Consider the following 26,877-nt stretch of genomic DNA (forward strand, 5'->3'; position numbering starts at 1 on the left):
CTTTACAACTTAATTAAGTCTGATTAGCCAGACAAAGAAGATGGTAGGAGGAAAGGAGGGAATGTTTTAAGGAAAGAGAACAGCATGTGGAAAAGTTTGGCAGTTAACAGCCTGATTTTATCTTTTTTTTTTTTTTTTAAGATTTTATTTGTTTATTTGAGAGTGAGAGAGAATGAGAGAGAGAACATGAGAAGGGGGAGGGTCAGGGGAAGGAGCAGACTCCCCACGGAGCAGGGAGCCCCGTGCAGGACTCATCCTAGGATTCCACGATCATGACCTGAGCCATGACCTGAGCCGAAGGCAGTTACTTAACCAGCTGAGCCACCCAGGCTCCTAACAGCCTGATTTTAATCAAGGAACTGTAGACAGGTTGGTATAGCTCACAGATGGAATGAGGCAGGAGGTGGGATTTTATTGGGCAGGTGGATAGGAGTTGATGCTAGAAAGGGAGATAGGCTCAGATTATGTAAAACATTACTATGCTGAAGAGATTGTTATCATGCATTGTCTTTAGGATTTAGTCTAAATTTTCATCTTAAGTGTCTCCTCCTCTTGCTTGGGAGTAGTGCCATGTTCAGAAAGAAGTCATGTGATGTACTTATTAAGTCTATGAGTTCTGGATGAGGGCTGCTCTCTGAGATGCCATTTGAAAGCCATCTCACCACTCAAAGGTGGTGAGCTTGTGCAAGTTATTTAACTTTATAGTGCATCAGATTCCTTATCTATAAAATAAAGATACTATTAATAGCTACTTAATACTGCATTAAATAGTTTCATACATGTAAAGCATTTGGGAGAGTTTCCGGCACACAGTAAGCAATATATGTGTTAGCGATCATGTGTTAGATATTAGAATGCTATCCTTCTGAAGCAGCACCATTATATTATCAATGCCTGCTGTGGACCATCCCAGCTAGTAACAGTAAGATACTATAAAACAGTTGTAACAGAGGTTTCACATACTGATTCCATTTATTTTCCTCTTTATGATTTTTTAAACTGTTAATTTCTGGAAACAAACAAAAAGGATAGCCAAAGTAAACATGAGGAAATGTAAATGCTTAAGAGATCTTAGAAAATTCTTATCTTCTATCTCTTTTTGGCAAGGGGGAGAATGGGGACACTTAAGAAAAAATTGTTAAGAAATATACATAATTTTTCATCTTAACCATTTTCAGGTGTACAGTTCATTGGTATTACATACATTCATAATGTTATGCAACCATCGCCACATCCATTTCCAGAGCTCTTCATCTTGTAAAATTGAAATTTTATACCTATGAAACAATAACTCCCCATTTACCTGCCTCCAGCACTGGCAACCATGATTCCAGTTTCTATCTCTGATTTTGACTACTCTAAGTACCTCATAAAAGTGGAATCATGCAGGGGCGCCTGGGTGGCTCAGTGGGGTGAAGCCTCTGCCTTCGGCTTGGGTCATGATCCTGGGGTCCTGGGATCGAGCCCCGCGTCGGGCTCTCTGCTCCATGGGGAGCCTTCTTCCTTCTCTCTCTCTGCCTGCCTCTCTGCCTAGTTGTGATTTCTCTCTGTCAAATAAATAAAATCTTAAAAAAAAAAAGTGGAATCATACAATATTTGTCTTTTTGTGACTGGCTCATTTCACTTAGCATAATTTCTTCAAGATTCATCCATATTGTAGCATCAGGATTTTTTTTCTTTTTTAAGACTAAATAATATTCTATTATATATACCACATTTTGCTTATCAATCCATTATTGGACATTAGAGTTGGTTCCATCTTTTGGCTGTGAATAAATAATTCCATCTTTTTGGCTGTGACTGATATTGCTCTGAACATGGATGTACAAGTAGTCTCTTCAAAACCCTGCTTTCAACTCTTTTGGGTATCTACCTAGAAGTGGTAATTATATCTTTAATTTTACATTACCATACTCGGGCGCCTGAGTGGCTCTGTCAGTTAAGTATCTTCCTTCGGCTCAGGTCATGATCCCAGGGTCCTGGGATGGATCCCCAAGTAGGACTCCCTGCTCAGTGGGGAGTCTGCTTCTCCCTCTACCCTCACCCCCTGCCTGAGATCTCTGTCTCTCTCACTGTCTCTCTCAAAAAAAATAAAATCTTTTTAAAAATAAAAGTAAATAAATTACCATACTCTTTTCCATACCAGAATTTTACATTACCACTAGTAATGCATGAGGATTACAATTTCTCCACATTCTCACCAATACTTGTTATTTTCTGTTTATCTCTCTCCTTTTTTTGGGGGGGGGGTGGATAGAAGTAGCTATCCTAGTGGATGTAACGTGATTAGTGATGTTCAACATTTTTTTCATGTGCTTATTGGCCATTTGTGTAACATTGGAAAGATCTGTCTATTCAAGTCCTTTGCCTATGTTTTAATCCGTTTTGGTTTTTGTTATTGAGTTGTAGAAGTTCTTTATATAGTTGGGATAGTAATCTTTTTTTTCAAGATGTATTTATTTGAGAGAAAGAGAATGTGCCAGGGGAGGGACAGAGGGAAAGGAAGAGAGAAAATCTCAAGCACCCTCCCCATTAAGTACAGAACAAGTTGCAGGGCTCAGTCTCAGGACCTTGAGATTATGACCTGAGCCAAAATAGGAGTTGGGACGCTTAAGCAACTGGCCCACCCTGGTGCCCCTGGATATTAACTGTTATCAGATATATAATTTGCAGCTATTTTCTCCCATTCTGTGGGTTGCTTTTTCACTCTGTTAAATGTGTGTCCCTTAATGCACAGAACTTTTAAATTTTGATATAGTCCAATTTGTCTATTTTTTTCTTTTGTTGTGTGTACTTTTGGTGTCTTGTCCAAGACGTTGGATCCAAGATATTGGATCCAAGACATCCAAAATCATTGCCAAATCCCATTTTATTTAGCCTTTACCCTGTTTTCTTCTAAGCATTGTATAGTTTTACCTCTTATATTTAAATCTTTCATCCATTTTCAGTTATATTTTGTATACGATGTAAGGGTGAAACTTCATTCTTCTATATGTGGATATCCAGTATTCCCAACACCATTTGTTGGAAAGACAGTTTCCCCTTAAATGGTCTTGGCACCATTGTCAAAAACCGTTTGATCATATTGGGCTCTCTGTTTTATTCCATTGGCCTCTACATCTGTCTTTATGTCAGTATTACACTGTTTTGAATACTGGAACTTTTAGTAAGTTTTGAAATCAGGAAGTATGTGATCTCCAGTTTTGTTCTTTTTCAAGATTGTTTCGGCTGTTTGGAGTCCCTTGAAATTCCATATGGATTTGGGATGGATTTTTCTATTTCTGCAAAAATTCTTATTGGGATTTTGATAGGGATTAAACTGAATCTGTAGATCTTTTTAAGTAGTCTTTTTAACATCTTAACAGTATTATGTTTTCTAGTCTATGAACATGCTGTGTTTTTCAATTTATTTATGTCTTCTAATTTCTTTAACTAATATTTTGTAGTATTCTGTGTATAAATCTTTCATCCCCTTAGTAAAGTCTGTTTCTGAGTATTTTATTCTTTCTGATGCTGCTATAAATGGAATTGTTTTCTTCATTTTCTTCTTTTAAAGTTTGTTTGTTTGGGTTTTTTATTTTTTTATTTTTGTTCTTTTGGTTTATTTTTTAAGTAATCTCTACACCCAACCTGGGGCTCAAACTAACGAACCTAATGACATCAAGTGTCGCATGCTCTTCCAACTGACCCAGCCAGGCACCCCTCATTTCCTTTTCTTTGTTTGTTGTTAGCTTACAAAAACACTACTGATTTCTGCATATTGATTTTGTTTCTTGCAACTTTGCCTAAAGTATTATAGTTTTTTAATTTTTATTTACTTATTATTTTATCTATTTGGCAGAGAGAGTGGGAGAAAGCACAAGCAGGGGGAGCGGAAGGCAGAGGGAGAAGCGGACTCTGCTGAGCAGGGAGCCCGACATGGGGCTTGATCCTACGAGCCTGGGATCATGACCTGAACCAAAGCCAGCCGCTTAACCGACTGAGCCACCCAGGCACCCTAATTATAGTTTGGGTTTTTTTGTTGTTTTTTTTTTTAATTTCCTAGCTGAAGTAAACAGTAGAAGTTCTTTAATTTTTTTTTTTTTTTTTTTTTTTTATGAGAGGTTGGATTTCAAGTACCTCTATCATCCATGTATCCCTTACTGCTCCATTGGGCTCATTCTTTGATAGATTATTCTGTTACATTAAAGCCTGCTCTCGGCATATAGGATTGCTGATGCAGTTAGGGAATAATTTCATTAGAAATCCAGGCATCAATTTACTTATTGTTTTATCTATTTTTTTTTAAGCTTAAGCTTTTCCTAAAAACACCGAAACAGAGAGTAAAAAAGTTAGCCCCCTAACACAAACTGGTAACTACTTTTATAATCTTTTTTTTTTAAGATTTTATTTTTTTGAGTGAACACAAGGGGGAGGGAGGAGACAGGAGAAGGAGAAGCAGACTTCCCGCTGAGCAGGGAGTCCACCGAGAAGCTTGATCCCAGGACCCTGGGATCATGACCCGAGCCAAAGGGAGACACTTAACTGGCTGAGCCACAGAGGCACCTCCTTATAATCTTTTGTGTTTGTGTTCTCTTAAGTTCTTTTCTAATTTAAAATTTAAGTCTTTTGTTCTTTTCTTCTGTTTTGTATAGGAAATATTACATATATACAAAAGTAAAGAAAATTATGTAATGAACTCCCATATACTCATCACTCAGCTTGAATTATCAGTAAATGGCCAGTCTTATTTTACCTGTATTCCAGGTCCTTCTTATTCCTCTTTCAGTTATTTTGGAGTCTCTGACATAATTCATTTATTATTACTTTAGTATGTATTTTCAGTAGGCTTTAACCAAATAAATCCATTACCACACTAACACAAGCAGGGGGACCGGAAGGCAGAGGGAGAAGCAGACTCCGGTGAGGAGGGAGCCCATTGCGGGACTTTGTTCACGCTAACAAGACAAATTATTAACATCTAATACCTATTAGATGATAGAATTCAAATTTCCACAATTCTCTGAAATGTCTTTATAGTTAGTTGTTTGCTCAAGTCTTTATGTTAGACATCTCTGTTATATTTGATTACTATATATGTTAATTTTTAATAAAATTTTAGTTTGTTTCTCTTATGAGATTAAACATCTTTATGTTTAAGGGTAATTTATATTTCTTTTTTATGAACTGTTACATACTTTATTGCATGTATTTTCTAAGATTGTTGTCCTTTCTCCTCTCAATTTCTGTGAGCTGTTTGTTGACTAAGGCAGATTAATTCACTTCAAGTATTTGAAAAACTGGAAATTCAAATTTGTTTTTAATAATAAAGATCTAATTTTAAAGTGACCTATGCTCATGGTCCTATGTCCAAGGATAAATATGAATATTTTACATTAATTCTGCTCTTCATTTGACTATACTGTTTTCCCCAAAAAAATCTAGTGTAAGACATTGAGGAATAATTCTGAGTTTGTTTAATATAGACTGCCATTCATTCAGTGAGAAGTAATTGGATTATATGCTAGGAATGATAGCAGTTGCTGAGGATACAACAGTCAAGAAGACACAGTGGGTGTGGGGAGCTTTGTATTTTTTTTTAAATTTTATTTATTTATTTGACAGAGATCAGAAATAGGCAGAGAGGCAGGCAGAGAGAGAGGAGGGGGGGAAGCAGGCTCGCTGCTGAGCAGAGAGCCCCATGTGGGGCTAAATCCTAGGACCCTGGGATCATGACCTGAGCTGAAGGCAGAGGTTTTAACCTACTGAGCCATCCAGGCGCCTCCATTTATGTTTTTAGGAAAATATTTATACAATGTCATTATATAATGAAATGATAGCAAAAATAAGCTAGATATTGGTAACACTAATAGGAACAATGTAATCTGCTATAGGCACTACTTTTAAAACTGGGAAGGAAGAAACAAAGTCTCCCAATTTCTGTTGAAAAACAGGAATATCCTCTTTTTGGTTTATCATACAGTGACTATATAAGGTTTGCCAATAAGAACATGGGGTTATCACTAAGAATAGCTTCAAGTTTATTCTAGGAATGTCACTGCTGCATGTTATAAAATTTATTCTTTGTGACCCGGAAGTGAAGCTAATACAATATTTTGAAATATTTTAAATAGGACCAGAGATAACTTGAGTTGCTAGGTAGGGACAGAGAGTTGGTATTTTTGAAGGAGAGTTAGCATTCTGCCATCTTCAAGCAGAAGGTTTAAGTTCTTTATCCTTCAAATAATTACTTTCTGTTGTTTTATAAGTGGTTTGAAGAAGATCATTAAGTTTTTATTAGGCAGAGTCCCTATCTTACTCATCTTTACATTCCTGTAGGTAAAAGTGCTTGGTACATGGTAAAAAATTAATAAATGGTATCCTAATGAATTCCATAGTTTATAGCTTGGTCAATGGAATATTTTCTTGAACATCAGTATTTTAAATCCCGTAATATATGAAAATATTTTATATCTGTTTATAATCCTGAAATACTTTACTACCTATATACTTTAAAATTTCTCTGTTCAGGTAATACCGTAGAAAGTTGGGAAAGGAAAAATAAATCACCATTCTACAAGAACAACATCTGTGCTTTTTTGTTCATTCTTTCCTAGCTTTAAAAAAAATGTGTGTAGCTTATTGTATTGTGATCAACGTACATAGTGTTTTATATCTGGCTTATTTTTGTTATTTCATTATTTAAACTCTACTTGCTTTTTGTTGTGCAGAACTTCAGAATTTTTATATATGCCCATTTATATATCCACATTTAAAATTGGGCTAGTTTTATTTGTAGGCTTTTGATTTAACCAAGGATTAAATATTTGGCAGTGTTCTTCTTCATGTTCCTCAGTATTTCAAGGTCTTCAGGAGACCCCTATTTAATGATGAGGAAGAGTCAAGATAAATAAGACACTTTTTAATCAGAAACAGCATGCCATATTCATCAGATTATAGAACATGTAAAACTTACAAATATTACTTGGCGGGTAATTCTTTAAAATTGTGTACTCATAGCTATGCTTTAATACTCATCGCACTCTCAGAAGAGGGAGTTAGTTTGTATACAGTGAAAATGTTAAGAGAGAAATACAGCAGTTTTTACTATACTTAGCTAACATCTGTGTTCTTTATGAATGGTAGGTATTAGATAATATATGTGAACTGATGAAGATAATTTCTGGTACATTTTAATACTGGATTGATCAAGGTACTTTTTCCATTTCAAATTCATTTATGGATTCTTAAAGGTATAAATGAAGGCATAAATAAATTAAAAAATTAATATGTTATTTTAAAATGTTTGGATTCAGACAAGGCAAATTTGCTGAAAGCAGACTTTTTAAAGCACAGTTCTTTGTCAATGTATTCCACATAGTTCCATATAAAATTAGATCTTCCAACTGTGTGATAACATCAAAGACATGCCTGAAGGGTACTAAATTTTTTTTTAAAGTGGGAGATCCACTTGGAGAAACCAGTATAAGAGGCTATTTGAAAGACATCAAACATGGACTTGTCTGGACTTTGCTGGTTTTGAAGTATATATAGGAATCAAAATTGACTCATTACTTTTAAACCTTTGTGTCAGTTTAAAAAAAGAGAGAAAAGAAATGTTCTGAATGGTGATACTTGAAATATAAAATTTTTACTTAGATATCTAAAGAAGTCTACCCACCCATAGAAACTTAATGCATCTGAATACCCCCACTGTATTGAGATTTTTTTTTGCTTCATTTGACCAAAACATAATAAAATGATAGCTAAAACATGCCATATACAAGACAATTTGTACACTGATCACAAGAATATATTAAGCTGCATGTATTTCTTTTAAAACGGCATGAATAAAGTCTTTCAACTTCTATTGAATAGCAATATTCAAATGAGACCTTTTTGTTGGAAAATTCTGGAGACATTTGTGACTGAGTTATTATATCTTTTATCTTTAGTACCCTTTCATGACTGTTCACTCTAGTGTCTTACATTCCTTTTGTGACAAATGCTGCTAGACCTCAGAATGCAAATGGTCTCTTATTCATGCCATGTTCTACCATCAGCATCTCATCTAATGATGTTTTGGTAAATTGTGATGATCAGTTTCTTAAAAAAGTAGGCATATTTTCAGGACAAAATTAGAAACCCTTTGAAGAAATAGGAAAATATAGGGGCGCCTGACTGACTCAGTCAGAAGAGCATGCACCTCTTGATCTCGTGAGTTTGAGCCCCATGTTCTGTGTAGAGAATACTAAAAAAAAATAAGGTAGTAAACTAAAAAAAAAAAAAAAAGGAAGAAGAAATAGGAAACTATAGAGGTTCTAGTACAATAGGATAAATACTTCTTGATTAAGTTTTGGACTATTTCATTTATTTCCTCAGATGTCTCATCAAAAATTCCTAAGGTAACATTCATACTAAGACCATCTAAATTAACATTGAAAGGAATTGCATGCAGTTTTGGTCCGTAACATCAGTGTCATTCTCATTGTTAAGAATACTATCAGCAACTCTCACATCTATTATTTTTCCATTAGTATTAACATGTATAAGTTTAGTGGAGTGCACAAAAAGTAATTTATCCATTTTGAGATAATTAAATCTTTATTTAAAGGATTGATTATTTATTTATTTGGCAGAGAGAGAGAGTGTTTAAGCAGGGGGAGCAGCAGGCAGAGGGAGAAGCAGGCTCCCTGCTGAGCAAGAACCCCCCCCCCCCCACCACTCTCCCCATGCAGGGCTGGATCCCAGGATGCCAGATCTTTTTTTTTTTTTTCAAGATTTTTAATTTTTTTTTTATTTTTTAAAGATTTTATTTATTTATTTGGCAGAGAGAGAGATCACAAGTAGGCAGAGAGAAAGGGGGAAGCAGGCTCCCTGCTGAGCAGAGAGCCCGATCCGGGACTCAATTCCAGGACCCTGAGATCATGACCTGAACCAAAGGCAGAGGCTTAACCCACTGAGCCACCCAGGTGCCCCTTCAGATTTTTTTAAAAATTTATTTATGACAGAGAGAGAGAGTGAGAGAAAGAACACAAGCACAAGGGAGCTGGAGAGGGAGAAGCAGGCTCCTCACTGTGCAGGGAGCCAATATGGGGCTCGATCTCAGGACGCTGGGATCATGACCTGAGCCGAAGGCAGACGTTTAATGTCTGAGCCACCCAGGCGCCCCAAGGACCCGGGATCTTGACCTGAGCTGAAGGCAGATGCTTACCGCCTGAGCCACCCAGTCATCCTTGAGATAATTAAATCCTAAGAGCAAACTAAGCATCTTATAAAATCAAGAGTTTTCACTTTGGTATTGAAATAATTTATTAGGTCCTTGCGGAAATACTAGTGATTATGTATTTTGGTAGAAATTAAATTACTTGAGCTATGCACATAAAGCCACTATTTGTCAAGTAAGTTGTTATTAGGCTTATTCAAAACCATAGTAACCTGTTTTAAAGTGATAGTATGTATACTATATATGGGTTGTTCTGCATAGAGAACTAAAATAAGTAAAAAAAAAATTAACAGTGATTTTTTTTGTTTAAAATTCTTGCCTCATTTCTAAATTCTTACTTAAATTTGTTTCATATGTTAGAACTACACATATAGGCTCTTAATTGTTTCATTTCCTCCAGTATTCATGTGTTCACCAGTGTAGGGTTAATTTGCAGTTCAAGTGCTTAGTCTTGTGAATGCTGTTTCCTCAGTAGGTATCTCAGGTTGCCAGTGTTACAATCCCAAATACTTTACTGAACAGACTACCTGTTCATACAGGAGCTGCATTGTTGTATAGCCTCATTCCTTCCGATGGGTGTGGAGCAGGATTAAAGCACACTTTATAGGGGTTCTAATTGTAGATGCCTAATTGACTTGATGAATAGCAAATGCTAAAATTTAAACACACACACATACACATACAACATAAACCTGTTTCAGGGCTGATCTGCATGACAGAACAAATGCCTCACAGGTGTTGAATGCTAACAAGATAAAAGAGTACTCTTTCCATATTTCTCAAGAATTTTCTTTTGATGTTTATATGGATTTTCTATCTCATTGTTCCTTTTCCTTAAAATGGTCATGGCAAGAATCCATTTCATGTTTGGCTGCACTGAATTTTAGAAGTCAGCTAAAATTAAAAATAAGAAAATCTATCAATAAGTAAATTTTCACACAGTTTGGGAAGGAAAGAGAGTGAAAAACTGCTGATTTTAGTCTTTAGCCTGGTCAGGTCATAAGTTCTTTTTTTAATTCTTCAGGAATGATTTGATGCTTTACTAAGTACCTTTAAGTTCTCAGGAGTTTGTCATTACCTGAATTTGACAGACGGAAAAGATTTTTTTTTTAAAAAGATACCAGTTTTAATTCTTGACATTAAAAGAAATATTTTCCTTTATTATGTTTTGTATTTTAACAGTTTTACAATTCTTAGGGAAGATCTTTTTCCATAATTTTTTTTAGCTTTTTAGTTGGAGCTTATTTTAGGTTTATATGAACTCATAGGAAATAATACAAAGAACTGTCCTATACTCTTTACCCAGTTTCCCACAATGGTAGCATATTTTATAGCTGAAGTACCATAGCACAACCAAGAAATGGACATTGGTACAATTTATCAACCTTATTCAGATTCCTCTAATTCTATATGCACTTACTTGTATATGTGTACACGGTATTTTGTTGTTTTTTTTTTAATATTTTATTTATTTGACAGAGAGAAATCACAACTAGGCAGAGAGGCAGGCAGAGAGAGAGGAGGAAGCAGGCTCCCTGCAGAGCAGAGAGCCCGATGTGGGGCTCCATCCCAGGACCCTGGGATCATGACCTAAGCCAAAGGCAGAGGCTTAACCCACTGAGCCACCCAGGTGCCCTACATGGTGTTTTCTATGCAGTTCACGTAGATTCCTGTGACTACCACCAAAGATCCCTCACAACAGTTTCTTAAGTTCCTGACCCCATTTCTCCCACCCCAACCCCTCCAATTTATGGCTACCCATAATCTATTCTTTATAACTTTTTCCTTTCAGGAATGTTATGTAAGTAGAATCACTTTGGACGTACTCTTTGATATTAGCTTTTTTTCAGCCAACGTAATTTCTTTGGAAACCATCCAAGTTGTTGCATGTATCAATAGTTCATTCCTTTTTATCGATGAATAGTGCATGTGCTATGAGTATGCACCAGTTTTTTTTTTTTCTTTTTAACAGTTCACTTGTTGAAGGATATTTGGGTTGTTTCTAGTTTTTGGCTATTATAAATAAAGCTGCTGTGAACATTTGATTATAACTTTTTTTTACTATAACTTTTTTCATAATACTTGTTTATTCAAATTTTAGGCTGTGAAAATAGGGGTAAAATTGTATCATATCAGTTGGACATTTCCTAGAGGTGAAACTTGAGAAATAGGGCCAAAGTCTAACACAAAAAAATTGTCCGGGCCTTCATTTTTCTATAATATCTAGATTTCGTAGCAGCATATCATTACTATTTGGTGTAATAAGAAGAGGTGACTTTCCCTTCAGTATTTATATGACTTTTAGACTCATCCCTAGTCAGCACCATGGAGGGGGATTGGTGGGAGAAATGTATAAGTTTTTGAAAACTCTTATTTGTCTAAATTATGTTGTTCAAAAGCTTGTCCTAAATTAAACAGATAATAAAAGTCCTGTTCTTGAAAATGACAAATTTATTAATGTTACTACATATATTACATGGAAAGCTTTTTGAAATGTATGGCTTATTAGAATCCATAAACTACCAAAGGCAAATACTAAACCTTTGATTTTTTCAAAAATTAGTCAATTAATACCTATTTATTGGGGACTAACTCTACCCCAAATAAAAGAAATTCTTGAGTAGATATAGAACTTAAAAACTCGCTAAGCAGTATTTTTAAAAGTAAATAAAACATCCACAATTGGGAAAATTGTAGAATAGTAAAAAAGATGGATAAAGGAATCAGAAAAAGTAATACAGAAACTTTTTCCTCCCCTTGTGATAATCATATTGCAGAAAATAGAGGTCATAGAGAAAATAGAAAACCAAATAGTTTAGTGTTGCTAAATCGACATTCTTTTTACTTAATGATCTTAGTAACTGTATTATTTTAAAAAACAAGTGTTATATTTTCCTTAAACATATGCCTATTTTAAGCAGTTTATATTGCTATAAATTGCTCAGTATTCTTTGTGACTATGAGTTTCCCTATGGTTTGAATCCAAGAAATAAGATCTCAATGAAAGAGTCCTATTACATATTTCTAAATTGCTTTCCATAAGAATTGTATCAATTTGTAACATTTCCAGCAAAGTATAGGAATATAGTTTTATAATACTTTTTTAATCAACATACTGGGTATTACAATCTTCATAATTTTTTTTAAAGATTTTATTTATTTATTTGACAGAGAGAAAGATCACAAGTAGGCAGAGAGGCAGGCAGAGAGAGAGGGAGGAAGGGAAGCAGGCTCCCTGTTGAGCAGAGATCCCAATGAGGGGCTCGATCCCAGGACTTTGAGACCATGACCTGAGCTGAAGGCAGAGGCTTTAACCCACTGAGCCACCCAGGCGCCCCACAATCTTCATGATTTTGCTAAGTAATTGTTTTGTTTTGAATTTATAGTTAGTTGCTAGTGATGCTGAATAGATTTTCATATTTGTTTAATGACTGTTTTTCTCCTTTTGTTAATTATTGTTTCTAAAAATTAAAAATGTTTACCCTATTTTGTCCATATCCTTCCTTGCAGTTTAAGTGCCCTTCAGCCTTTCTTCATTAGAACTACATGAATCCCAAAGGCAGTGGTCTTCTCTTATGTTCCGTGTCAGACTCAATTAGAATTAAAAATACATATAACAGCTATCTTGCATGTCCTTTGTTAAGTACTTTAGCATTAGCAATTTTGCTCTTCGTCCAAGACTTCCTGCCATAATCTATTTTAATCCCAGAAGACTTGAGCCTACATAAGCACGGTTGCTGTTAGCAAATGCATAGGCTGTGTCAGAACATAGATCTCCATTTATAGTGAACCTCTAATTATATGCTTGCCCCTGCTGTTATAAAGGAAGTAACTCACTTTAGGTGGAGGAAATTTTATTCTACTTAGCTGTCACAGACTAAAAGTAGTAATGTTGCTGATATACTTTTGTGACCTCAGGGTACAAGTAAGGGAAATACACTCTCCAAACTAGTGGGACCTGACTCATTATTCAGAGCCCAGAGTCGAGTGACTTAATAGTGTAGCATTAGACTCATAAACTCAGATCAACTGCTTTAGAGATGGTAAATGTAAAAGTAAAATACTGTGGTTTTTTTTCTTTTTTAGGTTTGCAAGTAAAAGTAAACAAACTCAAAAAGGAACGAATTTTGTAAGTATTAGTGTATAACAATGATTTCCTATGTTAAAGTAATTGATACTGATGTCCTTTTTGGCCTCAATGTCTTATTTATAAGAAATTAGCTTTACAGCGTGGACCTTAGATAGTTGACAACAAGTTTTTCAGAATTCTAAGGTAAAAAGACTAACTTAATTTGGAGTATATCCTTAGTTAATATTTGCTTCATTTATATTTTAATATAATTTTTATATGTGCACACATATAAATGGGTGTGTGTATAAATATATATATATATATATAAATTTTTTCCATAAGGTATTTATTAAGATGAGACCTGGTCTGTATAATCATTTTGATCTGTCAGTAGCATTCTTTTCTCAACTGTGATTAACACCTAGAATTTAAGATACTACAAGAGGGAAGCAGAATATTCTGGGATTTCTGAACTGTATAAGAAATGGGTACAAATGAGACCCTTTTATTTAATCAGTTTGAAATTACCAGAGGTTCCCCTGAATTGTTTTAGTTATTAAGCCTAGAATCAGATCTGAATTTCTAAGTCAGAAGCAGTTTTTATTCATGGTTCCCTAGAGCTTCTACATTCAGTAATCTGAAACAGATGGCATCATAGAATATTATTGCTCATAACAAAAATTGGTATCATTGTGACTAATACAGCATTTGCTCTGTGGTATATGCATACCAATGGGCCTCAGTTACTTCATATTCCTAGAGCTCCCAAGGCTCTAACCAAAAGCTGGAGTTAACAACCACCCATCAAAACACACCCAGTTGTTTTTTTCCATTATAATCTGAAAATGAAATTTGGGAAGTTTTCTTTCACACCTAGAAAATCGTGTACGGGAAATGACTTAGATTCAGAAATATAAAATCATAAATTTTTAAAACGGGGTTTTTTGAAGAGTGATTTTATGATGCTATTTAATTAGCAATATTTTTAAATGCTTTGTATTATTGAGAGTATACATATTCCTGCCTTATGGTTGTCATTTTAAATATCTTAACCCAGAATAATCCCTTTCTCTGTTTCTTATGTTTAGTTCCCACAACTGAGAGATGTTTCTTGACTTACAGAGGAAATTAAGCCTTTCCTGAATAGTAAACTTAGGGTGTGTATCTTATTAGTTAGGATTTTGCAAAGTTCTCCAGGTATCTCCCCGTGAGATACTTACTAATTACAAAGGGCAAAATTATAATATTATAGCAGAGAAACCAGGCAGAATTCATCTCAGTTAAACTATCAAAGTTAACTAGAAATCATATATGTCAGTCTTATTTACCTCCTGATTTGATGCACTAAGAAAAGCACAACATTACTCCTGTTGTACTCTTACCAAAAATGCATAGCCCATATTTTGTCATGGGGAAATATGGAAAAACCCAAGTTGAAGGACAAAATAACTGGCCTTTACTTTTCAAGATGTCAGGATTCTGAAAGACAAAGAAAGATGGACAGACTATCACAGATGGAAGGAGAATAACATTAAATGCAATGTGGGGTCCTGGATTAGATCCTGGAACAGAAAAATGACATTAGAGGGACAATTGGAAAAATTTGAGTGAAGTCTGTAGAATAGTTAATAGTATTCTATCGATGTTAATTTCTTGATCTTCATAGTTGTATTATGGCTATGCAAGATGTAAAATTTTAAGAAGTGGAGTGATATACAGATACTCTATTCTATGTTTATAACTTGTTTATAGTAAGTCTGAAATTATTTTAAGATGAAACATTAAAAAAATTGAAAAAAAAATTAACATTCATCCCGAGTCTAGAGAAATCAACTTCTCTTCAAGCAACTGTTGGATATTCAAGAAATTCAGTATTCTTTAGCAAGGAATGAGAAGGAAATGGCTGTTAGATAGGCAATCAAAAACGTCACTAGTAGGGGCGCCTGGGTGGCTCAGTGGGTTAAAGCCTCTGCCTTCTGCTCAGGTCATGATCCCAGGGTCCTGGGATCGAGCCCCACGTCGGGCTTTCTGCTCAGCAGGGAGCCTGCTTCCCTTCCTCTCTCTGCCTGCCTCTCTATCTACTTATGATCTCTGTCTGTCAAATAAATAAATAAAATCTTAAAAAAAAAAAAAAGTCACTAGTTAGACTAATCCTACTCCTCCAGAGCTGCCTGCGCACCTCTTGAGGCATGATTTCCTTTTATGGCACAAATTACCTTTTGTTTCTGTGAGCAATACGGATTTCAAAAACTCTGCAGCTTTTTAGCGTATTTTAATTAGTAACAGTTTATGTATGTTAGAATTATCTACATAGTTGCAGAAGAAAACTCTGTATGTAAGTTCTTCCCATGATAAGAGTTATGCCAAAAATACATTGAAACTGTGTCAGTTAATTGAGGAAAACAGGATTATTTTCTTGATTAATAAGTAAAATTTCTCTTTTTTAATTCACTTGAAATCAAAAAGGTGAAACATTATTGTTTTACTTAGGAATAAATATACTTCTTTTCTTTTCTTTCCTTTTTTTAAGATTTTATTTATTTATTTGACAGACAGAGATTACAAATAGACAGAGAGGCAGGCAGAGAGAGGAAGGGAAGCAGGCTCCCTGCTAAGCAGAGAGCCCAATGTGGGGCTGGATTCCAGGACCCTGGGATCCTGACCTGAGCCGAAGGCAGAGGCTTTAACCCACTGAGCCACCCAGGCGCCCCAGTACACTTCTTTTCAGTGATGAAAATATTTTTAATCATTTGAGATTAAAAATTATGAAGTGTACTTATTCTGTCGTTTTCATCTCCATTTTTATTTATAGCCCAACTAATGTTGGTTGCTACAAACGTTGCTAATCACAAATAAGTACCATACCAAACTTATTCCCTCTGGCTCTTTTTTTTTTTTTTTTTTTTTTTTTTTTTTTTGAGAGAGAGTGCAGGCAGTGCACGAGCAGGGAGTGGGGCAGAGGGAGAGAGAGCATCTTAAGCAGGTTCTACCTCAGAGTGGAGCCCATCTCTGAGCTCCATCTCACCACCCTGAGATCAAGACCTAGCCGAAATTGAGTGAGATGCTTAACTGACTGAGCCACCCAGGCGCCCCACTTCTGCTTTTCTACTATGAAACATGTAATGTTTCATAGTTGATTAGTAGTTAGACAATGAGTTCTTTATATTGTGCCTTGGTTCCTTGTTGATTAATGATCTTCTTTATGCTGGATTAACAACCATTGATTAGAATGACATCCTTTAATCACAATGTTGGTCACTTTTAAGAAGCAGTACTGAGGGACGCCTGGGTGGCTCATTCAGTTAAGCATCTGCCTTCAGCTCAGGTCATGAGCTCAGGGTCCTGGGATTGAGTCAGGCATTGAAGCCCTGTGTCAGGCTCTCTGCTCAGTGGGGAGCCTGCTACTCCTTTTCCCTCTGGTGCCCGCCCTGCTTGTGCTCTCTCTCTCTGTCAAATAAATAAACAAAATCTTAAAAAATCTTTAACAAAAAATAAGAAGCAGTACTGAAACAAGTTTGCTATTTGACTGCATGTTTCAAACTTCATTCACTACATGTTTTTAAAGGAACTTAAATTTTATTAAAATGGAGTCTTCATGTAGGTCTAGTGATTCTATTTTCTACAATATTACTATTTTAAATGATAGATTTATAACTACAAAGTAATATTTCCTCTTAGCTTGAATCAGAATATTTCCCTGAAGTTGAGTCATGACACATAATTAGAAACAATCTAGATTTGCTTATCACAAATATACTTTTTTATTACAGACATTTTACACAGAATATATTTCATTATACCTATAACCAACCTATAATACAGTTTACCAATTGGTAACCTATATTACCAATCACTACATGAGAAACTTATTAAATTTGTAAATGACTGCCAAATTTTACTTTCTCGAAGATCATCTATAACACTTGTGATTTTTTTTAAGATTTTATTTATTTATTTATTTATTTATTTATTTATTTGAGAGAGATAATGAGCAGGGGGAGAGGCAGAGGGAGAGGGAGAAGCAGACTCCCCTCTGAGCAGGGAACCCAATGTGGAACTAGATCCCAGGATCCCGCTATCATGACCTGAGCCAAAGACAGATGCTTAACTGAGCTACCCATGTGCCCCACGCTTTTGAATTTTAGAGTGGAAACCCAGCTGGTTTTTCAGTAGCTGATAATAATGCCTTACTTCACTTGTAGTTTACAGAGTCATTTGATCCTCTTAGCAGCCTTATATATATTGTAATTGCTTTGTACCTATGTACATCAGGTAGCTTGGGGTTGTAGATTTTGGAATCATAGGTAAGTAACTGAATTCCCTTTACTTTTATTGTGTATATTACCATAATCCCTCTCTGTCAGTATGTTTTATAGTATACAGTTTGGTGTAAGAATGATCAGGATGTCTTGTTTCCATGTTGTTAGAATAGCTGTATTTATAAGATAAGGATTTCCTATCCTTAGAAGAGGAATTAATAACTATACCATATTTTGTCCATCACTTAGTTATTTCAGACCCGTGTTTAGATGATAGTTGTCTCTACACATGTTAATGCTTTTCTCTTACACAAATTCATTTATAAAATTAAACATGTAAAAGCATTAACAAGTGAATATTATGAGATTGTTTAGAAAAGTTATACTTAAGCTGTGTCTGATTGTTTTTACCTGCTTGTGAACATGGACTACATCTGTTTTTGCCAATGTGTATCCGTTATTACCAACAGATGGACTGTCTTAATGGCCAGTCAGTGAATCTGATCATCCTATTTTTTTGCCATTCTTTTTTTTTTTTTTAATTTTTATTTATTTAACAGACAGAGATCACAAGTAGGCAGAGCAGCAGGCAGAGAGAGGGGGAAGCAGGCTCCCCGCTGAGCAGAGAGCCTGATGCGGGGCTCGATCCCAGAACCTGGGATTATGACCTGAGCCGAAGGCAGAGGCTTAACCCACTGAGCCACCCAGGTGCCCCTGTTTGCCATTCTTTAAAGAAAACTAGTAACTACTTAAATTTCCTCTGAGGAAATATAAAGATAACATTTACCATATTCAGCCATCCAGCTTTATAATAGTCAAGATAATTCCCTTTTTAGCTGCCAAGAAATTTAAAAATTCTAAAGTATAAACTACCCACCTACAAATAAACCCTTCTAAATTTTTTTTTTTAAGATTTTATTTATTTGAGAGGGAGCCTGAGTAGGGGAAAGGGACAGAGGCAGAGGGAGAAACAGGCCCAGTCTGACCAAGGGCTCAATCCGAGGACCCTGGGATTATGACTTGAGCTAAAGGTAGACGCTTAATCAACTGAACCACTTATGTGCCCCTGAAATTATTTTGAAATGAAGAAATTTTAAAGATTACAAAGAAAAAAAATCCTGTAGTTGTGCAGGGCTATTTTCATACTTTTAATACCTTATAACAAAGTTTATGGAGCATATAACCTGAACACATATAATTTTCTTCATTCATAGTACTACCTATGTCTCTTACTACAGTGCTTCTCTACCCCTCCAGTATATCACATTGATTTTAAAGTAATGAGAAGACTGGCATATGCAGTATGTGGGCATGGTATCTATCATTTTATAGTTACATTTTCATATACAAGGTTTATCCACTTTTACATGCCATTTATTATTTACATGCCATTTATTTAAAATGTGCATTTTAAATGCACTTAAATTAAGTGCAATTAAAATGTGCCTGGGTGGCTCAGTCAGTTGGATGTCTGCCTTTGGCTCTGGTCATGATCCCGGAGTCCTGGAATCGAGCCCTGTGTCTGGCTCCCCACTTGATGGAGAGCCTGTTTCTCCCTCTGTCCCCCAGCCCATTCATTGCTCTCTCTCTCTCAAATAAATAAATAAAACTTTTAAAAAAATAAATAAAATGTTAATTTACCTCTGAAAGACAGAAGGCTACCTACTAGGAAAATGATACTGAGACTCCAGTAAAATGCTGCCTGTGGGGTCACCTGGATGGCTCAGTCATTAAGAGTGTGCCTTGGACTCAGGTCATGATCCCAGGGTCCTGGGATTGACCCATATATTGGGCTTCCTGCTCAGCCCCTCTCCCCGTCCTTGTGTTCCCTCTCTTGCTGTCTCTCAGTCAAATAAATAAATAAAATCTTTTAAAAAAAAAAAAAACTGCTTATGGGATAGATACATCGAGATTATCTTAATTAGGTAAGGGAGATTAGTTATTTATTTTTGTTTTGTTTTTTAAAGATTTTATTTATTAGAGAGAATGAGCTGGGGGGTGGGAGGAGGGGAAAAGCAGACTCCCCACTGAGTAAGGAGCCTGATTCAGGGCTCCATCCCAGGACCCTGGGATCATGACCTGAGCCCAAGGCAGATGTTTAACTGACTAAGCCACCCAGGCACCTGAGGTTGGTTATTTGTATAGTAGTAACCAGCTTCCTTTGGTTGAGGTCCAAGGTAGACCTATCTTACAATATATTTCACTCTTAAATTTTTTGAAAGTGCATGACTGGTTTTTCTACCATTTAGAATTCATCAATTTGCTTTCTTAAGGGATTTGTTAAGTTATTCATGTAATTAGTAGAATCCTGTTATGTTTACCACTGAGTTGACATGAATTTTTTTTTTAATTTTTTAATTTTTTATTAACATATAATGTATTTTTAGCCCCAGGGGTACAGGTCTGTGAATCGCCAGGTTTACACACTTCACAGCACTCACCATAGCACATACCCTCCCCAATGTCCATAACCCAACCACCCCCTCCCCCCAGGACATGAATATTTTTTTTTAAGATTTTTTTAAATTTATTTGGCAGAGAGAGAGACAGCGAGAGGGGGAGTACAAGCAGGGGGAGTGGGAGAGGGAGAACAGGCCTCCCGCTGAGCAGGGAGTCCGATGTGGGGCTGGATCCCAGGATCCTGGGATCATGACCTGAGCTGAAGGCAGACACTTAAGGACTGAGCCACCCAGGTGTCCCGAATATTTTTTTAATTGAGGTTAGTTTTAATTTAAACTTAGGCCATAAGTCTATTTGGTTTTAAAACAGATGCTATTATGTTCTGAATCATTCTAAATAGACAGAAATAGAATATGTATATGTAGGAAAATCAAATATCACATTACTATTACAAAGTTTTCTCTTTTGTTCATAATTTAAAAAAAAAATCTTGCTATGACCTTTTCATTCCTTTAGGGGAAAAGAGTGTAATTCTTCAGCATATGATCTGGAATGTAATATTTGATTGCTATATTTTTATGATACAGGTTATTTAGATTAAATAATAAATTCAAATGGGTGCTGGCAGCTAACAATCTGTTAACTTAGAAAATGTGTTCACTTTTCCCCCAAATTTAGATAAATTCTTAGTTTGGTTATATTTGTTTGCAAAGTAGGATCAGTGAAATCTTGGTACTACCTCTGAATTAAATACATTTTCTAGAAGTATTAATAAACAATTTTTTAAAAAGATTTTATTTATTTATTTGACAGAGAGAGAGAGAGATCACAAGTAGGCAGAGAGGCAGGCAGAGAGAGAGGGGGAAGCAGGCTTCTCGCTGAGCAGAGAGTCCAGTGCGGGGCTCGATCCCAGAACCCTAAGACCATGACCTGAGCCGAAGGCACTTAACCCACTGAGCCACCGAGGCGTCCCAAAAATCTTTTTTTTTTTTTTTTATTTATTATTTATTTGACAGACAAAAATCACAAGTAGGCAGAGAAGCAGGCAGAGAGAGAGGGGGGAAGCAGGCTCCCCGCCAAGCAGAGAGCCCGATGTGGGGCTCGATCCCAGGACCCTGAGACCATGACCTGAGCTGAAGGCAGAGGCTTTAACCACTGAGCCACCCAGGCGCCCCCAAAAATCTTTTGTTAATTGAGTGGGAAACAGCCAAATTAATGAGCTTCAGCTATCACTATATTATATCCAAAATTTCAGATGTCTGCATAACACTACCAGAACTATATGCAGTAGACTGTTACTCTTTCTCTTTGATGTATTGATTTTTCCTTTTTCATTTAATATGAATTATTCAACCAGAATATATAAAGTACCCTCTATATTGGGTATCTGACATTTTTACTTAGTTATTTGACTCTGTTTTGCTGCCAGTTATATTACATTCTAGCCATTTTGATACAGTCATTTTGACATCTACTTGTTGTAGTGGACTGGTTGTCATCTGATATTTTAGACCCTTGAGGGGACTGGGGAAGAAGTTTCAATCACAGTATTATCTTTTTCATCTTTAAGACCATAGAGAAAACCCCAGCCAAATTTCTAATGGGGTTTCTTGGAATTAAATTATATGCATACTTTATATAATAATGTGATTTAAAAAAGAATATGGAGAGGTAGAATATGACATTACCTTTGAAAATAATCAGGTAATCTACTAGAAGAACATTTTAGATGTCTTTGTTTTTTCTTGACTATGAAATCACTATGATAAGTACTTAAATAGAATTTACTGAGTGCTTGTACTGTTCTGCATGCTATGCATACATTAGTGTTTAGTCCTTTCAAATGCCTTATTAGATAAATGCTAATGTATCCACATTTTTTGAGGCACAAAGAGTTTCAATAACTTGCACTGGGTCACACAGCTGACAACTGAGAGCTGAGATGCAAAACTAGGTGTTAGGATATACGGTTCATGTGCTTCCACTCCACTATTAGGTCTGGCTAAAAAGTAATACCAAATAAGTTTAGGCAATACAGACATTAATAAGAAAGTATGTATCTCCCATAATTGGAATAGAGATGAGTGGAGATATCTGTTACTTACATTAACAAATGTAGACAAAATAATAAACAGTGTATACTTTAATAGCATTTTTGACAACATTGAGTCAATGATGGCATCAGAATCCACTCCTTCCTCTGTGTTCCAGCATTGTATAATGAATGCCCGGTACTTAGAATAATACCTTCACAGTACCGAAAAATACTGCAGAACAAATTCTAGTATAATTTGAACTATGATTACCAAGATATTTAAACTTTACCTTTGAAGTTATTTATTTTAGTACAAGAAATACATGTTATGGGTGAGACCATACTTTGGGGTTCTTACAGTAGAATTCTCCTTTTATGATAATTATCCTATTACGACTTTTCTATAAACTTATTTCTTGACTTTTAGAGACGCACAGAGACTAGAGGAATTCTTCACCAAAAATCAACAGCTGAGAGAGCAACAGAAAGTCCTCCATGAAACCATTAAGGTTTTAGAAGATCGGTGAGTCTGGTTCTTGGGTGTTCTCGAGTAGGAGGTGATTCCCCCTGCATAGAACATTGGTTTTGACTTCTAAACAGTTCTGGGACTAAAAGTGCCCTTTCCCAACCTGATGTCAACTTTGAATAAATACTGTATGAAATTAAGGATATATACTTACAAGTTTGTTTTTATTAATTACAGCAATCTCATCGATTTACCCTTTAAATAATATTTCTTTATCTGGTGTTTGATATAGAACAAGCTTAAGAGTAGCTCTAAGTAATTAGAATTAATGTTCTAATTCATTTGATGGCTTAATTCCATTTTTACATCGAAGTAGGTGGAAACTGCTTCACAATTGTATTTGTCTTCATATTTCCCTTTCCCCCTGCATATTTCTCTATTTGCAGGCAGTCTAGGGATTCTTCTTTCTGAGTATTTCTACAATAATGCCTATCACTTACTTTACTTCCAGATACATACTTTACTTTTCACTCCTATGAGATTAACACCCTAGATTTAGAAAAGACTTCCAGGATTTGCTATATTCCTCCATCTGAACTGTAAGTGCTATTTAAGACCTTGAACTACCTATAACAAATAACAGTTGATAATTTTATTTTGTTATTATTTTGTATATGTTACAGAAGGGCTGGTGGTTTGAGTTTGCCACTGTACCTTTAGTAGTGGAATAATCTACTCCACGCCTGAGCAGACTACAGTTGTACACTTGTCTTCTACAACTGCTGTCCCAGAGGGTGCACATTTAATGCAGTAGGCAGCCTGTTGTGGAATAAAGCTGCATAGGCTTCGGAGTCATAGCTGTGAATTTGAATTTCAAGTTTATACTGTGCCCTTGATTCAGATTCATAAATATTTGAGTCTTTACTATGATCTAGGTGTTGCTCTTAGGTGCTAGGGATAATACTGTCCATGGTATGTCATGGAGCTAATATTTAATTTTCAGAGGTTTGGAGTGAGTCATACAAATAAGGTGATTTCAGACTGTAAGTGCTATGAAGAAATAAAATGGAATGATATAAGTAAGTGATCATAGACATTGATTTGGAAGTGAAGGGATGGCCTTTCAGAGGAGGTGCCATTTGAACTGAGACCTGAATGATTCAGGTAAGAGCTAGTCACTTGAAGAACTGGAGATAAAAAGAGAACAGACAAATGCAAAAGTTTTAGGGAGAAAAAAATTTTGAAACATTTGATGTATAGGAAGTCCAGGGGTCTCTGGGTGGCTCCTTTGTTAAGCAGCTGCCTTTGGCTCAGGTCATGATCCCTGGATCCTGGGATCAAGCCCCGCATCAGGCTCCCCGCTCATCAGGAAGCCTGCTTCTCTCTCCCACTCACCCTGCTTGTATTCCCTCTCTTACTGTTTCTTTCTCTGTTAAATCAATAAATAAAGTCTTAAAAAAAAAAAAAGAATAGGAAGTCCACTGTGGTTCTTAATTAATAGGAGGGTGAATAGGAGGATCCACTTAATTAATAGGAGGGTGAATGATAGGAGATAAGATTGGAAAGGGGAGTAACTAGATTATGTAGGATCATGGGCAAAAAGTTTGGATTTGAATTGCAATAGGAAGCAATTGGAGGGTTTAAGTAGGGAAATTACAAAGGGATATGAGCAGATATTGACAGCATTTATTATATCCACATGTAGATTTCAAGTAGACGGTTGTATATGTGAGTCTGAAACTAACTAGAGAAATTCGGGCTAGAGAAAAGAATTTGAAGGTCATCCTCTGCATATAAATGGGATTTAAAACCTAGAGACTGGATAAGAGATCTAAGGACATCTTAAAGGGTATTGGAAGAAAATTGGAAGAGGTGTTAGTGCTGAATCCTTGGACATACTAATTAAGCTTCACTGAAGAATAAGGGCCCAGCCAACGAAAAAAAATTGTGAAACAAAAATTATCAAAGTGGAAGAAAAGCCAAGAATATATGACATGACACTTAACCATACCTTCTCAGGGCTACTTGGATGATTAAATAAGATTAATACAATTAAAAGTACATATAGCGAATTTTAGAAACTTACGGTATCCCTCCTAATTGGTGACTGTGGTTCCAGCCAGTTAGCACTCCAGTCTGTACTGTGTGTCATAGCCAAACCCAGTCTCTCTCCAGCTGAGGTATCAGGAAGCTAGTCCAGGATCAAAAACGAAATCATCAGGAGCACCTGGGTGGCTCAGTCATTGAGCGTCTGCCTTTGGCTCAGGTCATGATCCCAGGGCTGGGATCGAACCCCTTGCATGGGGTGGGTGGGGGGGGTCCCTGCTCAGCGGGATACCTGCTTCTCCCTCTCCCACTCACTCCCCCTACTTGTGTTCCCTCTTCCACTCGCTGTGTCTCTCTGTCAAATAAGTAAAAATCTTAAAAAAAAAAAAAATCACCAGCTATTCTTCTTTTAGTGTAGTAGTGTGTAGTGAGGCATATCCTTGTTTTCTCTGGATATGTAGTGGAACATTGGGGAGGAATGGTGGAGAGGACATCTTTCTCAGGCTTTAACTCTCCAGCGATTGATATGTATTGGGGGCTCACTTTGTATCCAGACATCTAACACCTGATCTTCACACTAATGCTGTAAGGTAGATAGTAAAACCATTTTATGTGTGAGGAAATTGAGCTGACAAAGATTTAAGAAACCATCCCTAGATCACAGCTTCTGGATAATTAGGTTAAATTTGACCTTACAAACCCACCAGTTTCTGTTTTCCTGAAGCCTTGTCTGTATGTTTTCTTAATTTTGTAAATATTATGTAAAGACTGATCATATCAAAGTATTTGTACTTGACCTAAAGTTACTGAAACAGATACTCTGAAATATTAATTCCCCAGCATTGTCCACTTTCTAGTCTGACTTTTTTGGATTTATTTTTTTCTTTTTAATTTATCTTTTAAATTGCTACTAATTCTGTTGTCTTTAAATGTCTAAATAGATAACATTTGGTAAAGTTCTGCCTTACTTAAAATTTCATTTTAGTTTTATTTTGTATGAGAATGATACCTAGATCAAGTTTTTTTTTTTGTTTTTGTTTTTTTTTATTTGACAGACAAATCACAAGTAGGCAGAGAGGCAGGCGGGGGGGGGGGGGGGGGGGTGGAGCAGGCTCCCTGCCCAGCAGAGAGCCGGATGTGGGGCTCGATCCCAGAACCCTGGGATCATGACCTGAGCCGGAGGCAGAGACTTTAAACCACTGAGCCACCCAGGAGCCCCTCTAGATCAAGTTTTTAAAAAACTATAAAAGTAAATGTTTTGCTAAGACCTTTAAAAAAAGCAAAATGTGTTTTGTTAAAATTTCTAAACAGTAATTCTGAAACTTGCTGCTTACTCTTCATAGGATGAAACAAATTTTATTTATATGCTGATATAAAAACATTGTGAGATGTATAGATGAGAGGAATTACTCAGTAAAGGTAAACTAGATAATAAAAAGTTATAATCTTATGTGGCTGCTTTATGTTCTACTACTGCTATTATAACAGACTTTCCTTAGAGAAAACAAAGTATTTCACTAAATCTAAGAAATAGTTACTGTGTGGAGTAGATAGAATGCATTAAAAAAAAAAATCTGAACAAAGCAGTTAAGCCATGATTGTCTAATAGATTTCAGTATTTTTATAAAAGCATTTTTGGCAGTCATAGGAAACTTGTATTTCATCTGTCATTGAAAGGGAAAATTTGTACTCATAATCAGAGGACTTAGGGTTGTGCAACTATTTTTCAAATACTAGACTAAATGTCCTTTTTTTGTCTTACTCATAGGTATAAATTTAAATATATTCTTCAGGAGACCTTCTCTGACTTTCTAGACTGGGTTTAGTTCTGCTGGGTACTTTCATAGTACCCCGTATTTCCACTGTCATGATTCTTTGCCATAATTAACTTTTTTATTGCCTCTCTTTTTCTAATACAATATAAACTCTTTAAAAGAAAAGACAGGGCACTGTTGTATTTTAGCACGTACAGTACTCTTTGTACATGTTTTGAAAATTTATTCATTTTGAAAATGAATAAATTTGAGGAAATCTTGTTGGGGTATAAGCAAACAATTGAGCATACTTGTTAATCTGCTGAGTTTTCCAATTGCAAAATGAAAGGTTTTACTTCTTCATCGCTATGAACAAACTGAAGTATGACTCACGATATTTGTTGCTTTCTGATCTTACAAGTAGAATTACTCTTCTTTCCCTGTTACCTATATACAGCGACTGAAATTGCATTCATTCTCCTGTGAAATTGAGGCTGTTTCTTTCTCTGATAGCATCAATGGAAAATAGGCAAGAGGAAAGCGGTGGAACCTTGCTGATGGAAATAGGAGCTAGCATATTTTCTCACATCCATTTAAATTTAAACTAGGATCTGGAAGAAATCAAGAGTTGACACTTTTC

The 26,877-nt window shown here is 35.8% G+C and overlaps 1 protein-coding gene across 13 annotated transcripts in view; it reads left to right on the top strand.

Annotated features, from left to right (window-relative positions):
* Positions 1 to 26,877, top strand: part of RBBP8 (RB binding protein 8, endonuclease) — a 109,731-nt gene that overhangs the window by 23,401 nt on the left and 59,453 nt on the right. For 12 of the 13 annotated variants that reach the window (XM_046025617.1, XM_046025615.1, XM_046025614.1 and 9 more), the window contains 2 exons: positions 13,292 to 13,334; positions 22,399 to 22,494. In XM_046025617.1, the coding sequence (XP_045881573.1) occupies positions 13,292 to 13,334; positions 22,399 to 22,494 (139 nt within the window). Of the gene's footprint in view, positions 1 to 13,291; positions 13,335 to 22,398; positions 22,495 to 22,948; positions 23,037 to 26,877 lie in introns of all 13 variants that reach the window. The other variant, XM_046025622.1, reaches the window with a different exon arrangement.

This window comes from Meles meles, chromosome 12 (genome assembly GCF_922984935.1).
Source record: "Meles meles chromosome 12, mMelMel3.1 paternal haplotype, whole genome shotgun sequence".
Taxonomy (NCBI): domain Eukaryota; kingdom Metazoa; phylum Chordata; class Mammalia; order Carnivora; family Mustelidae; genus Meles; species Meles meles.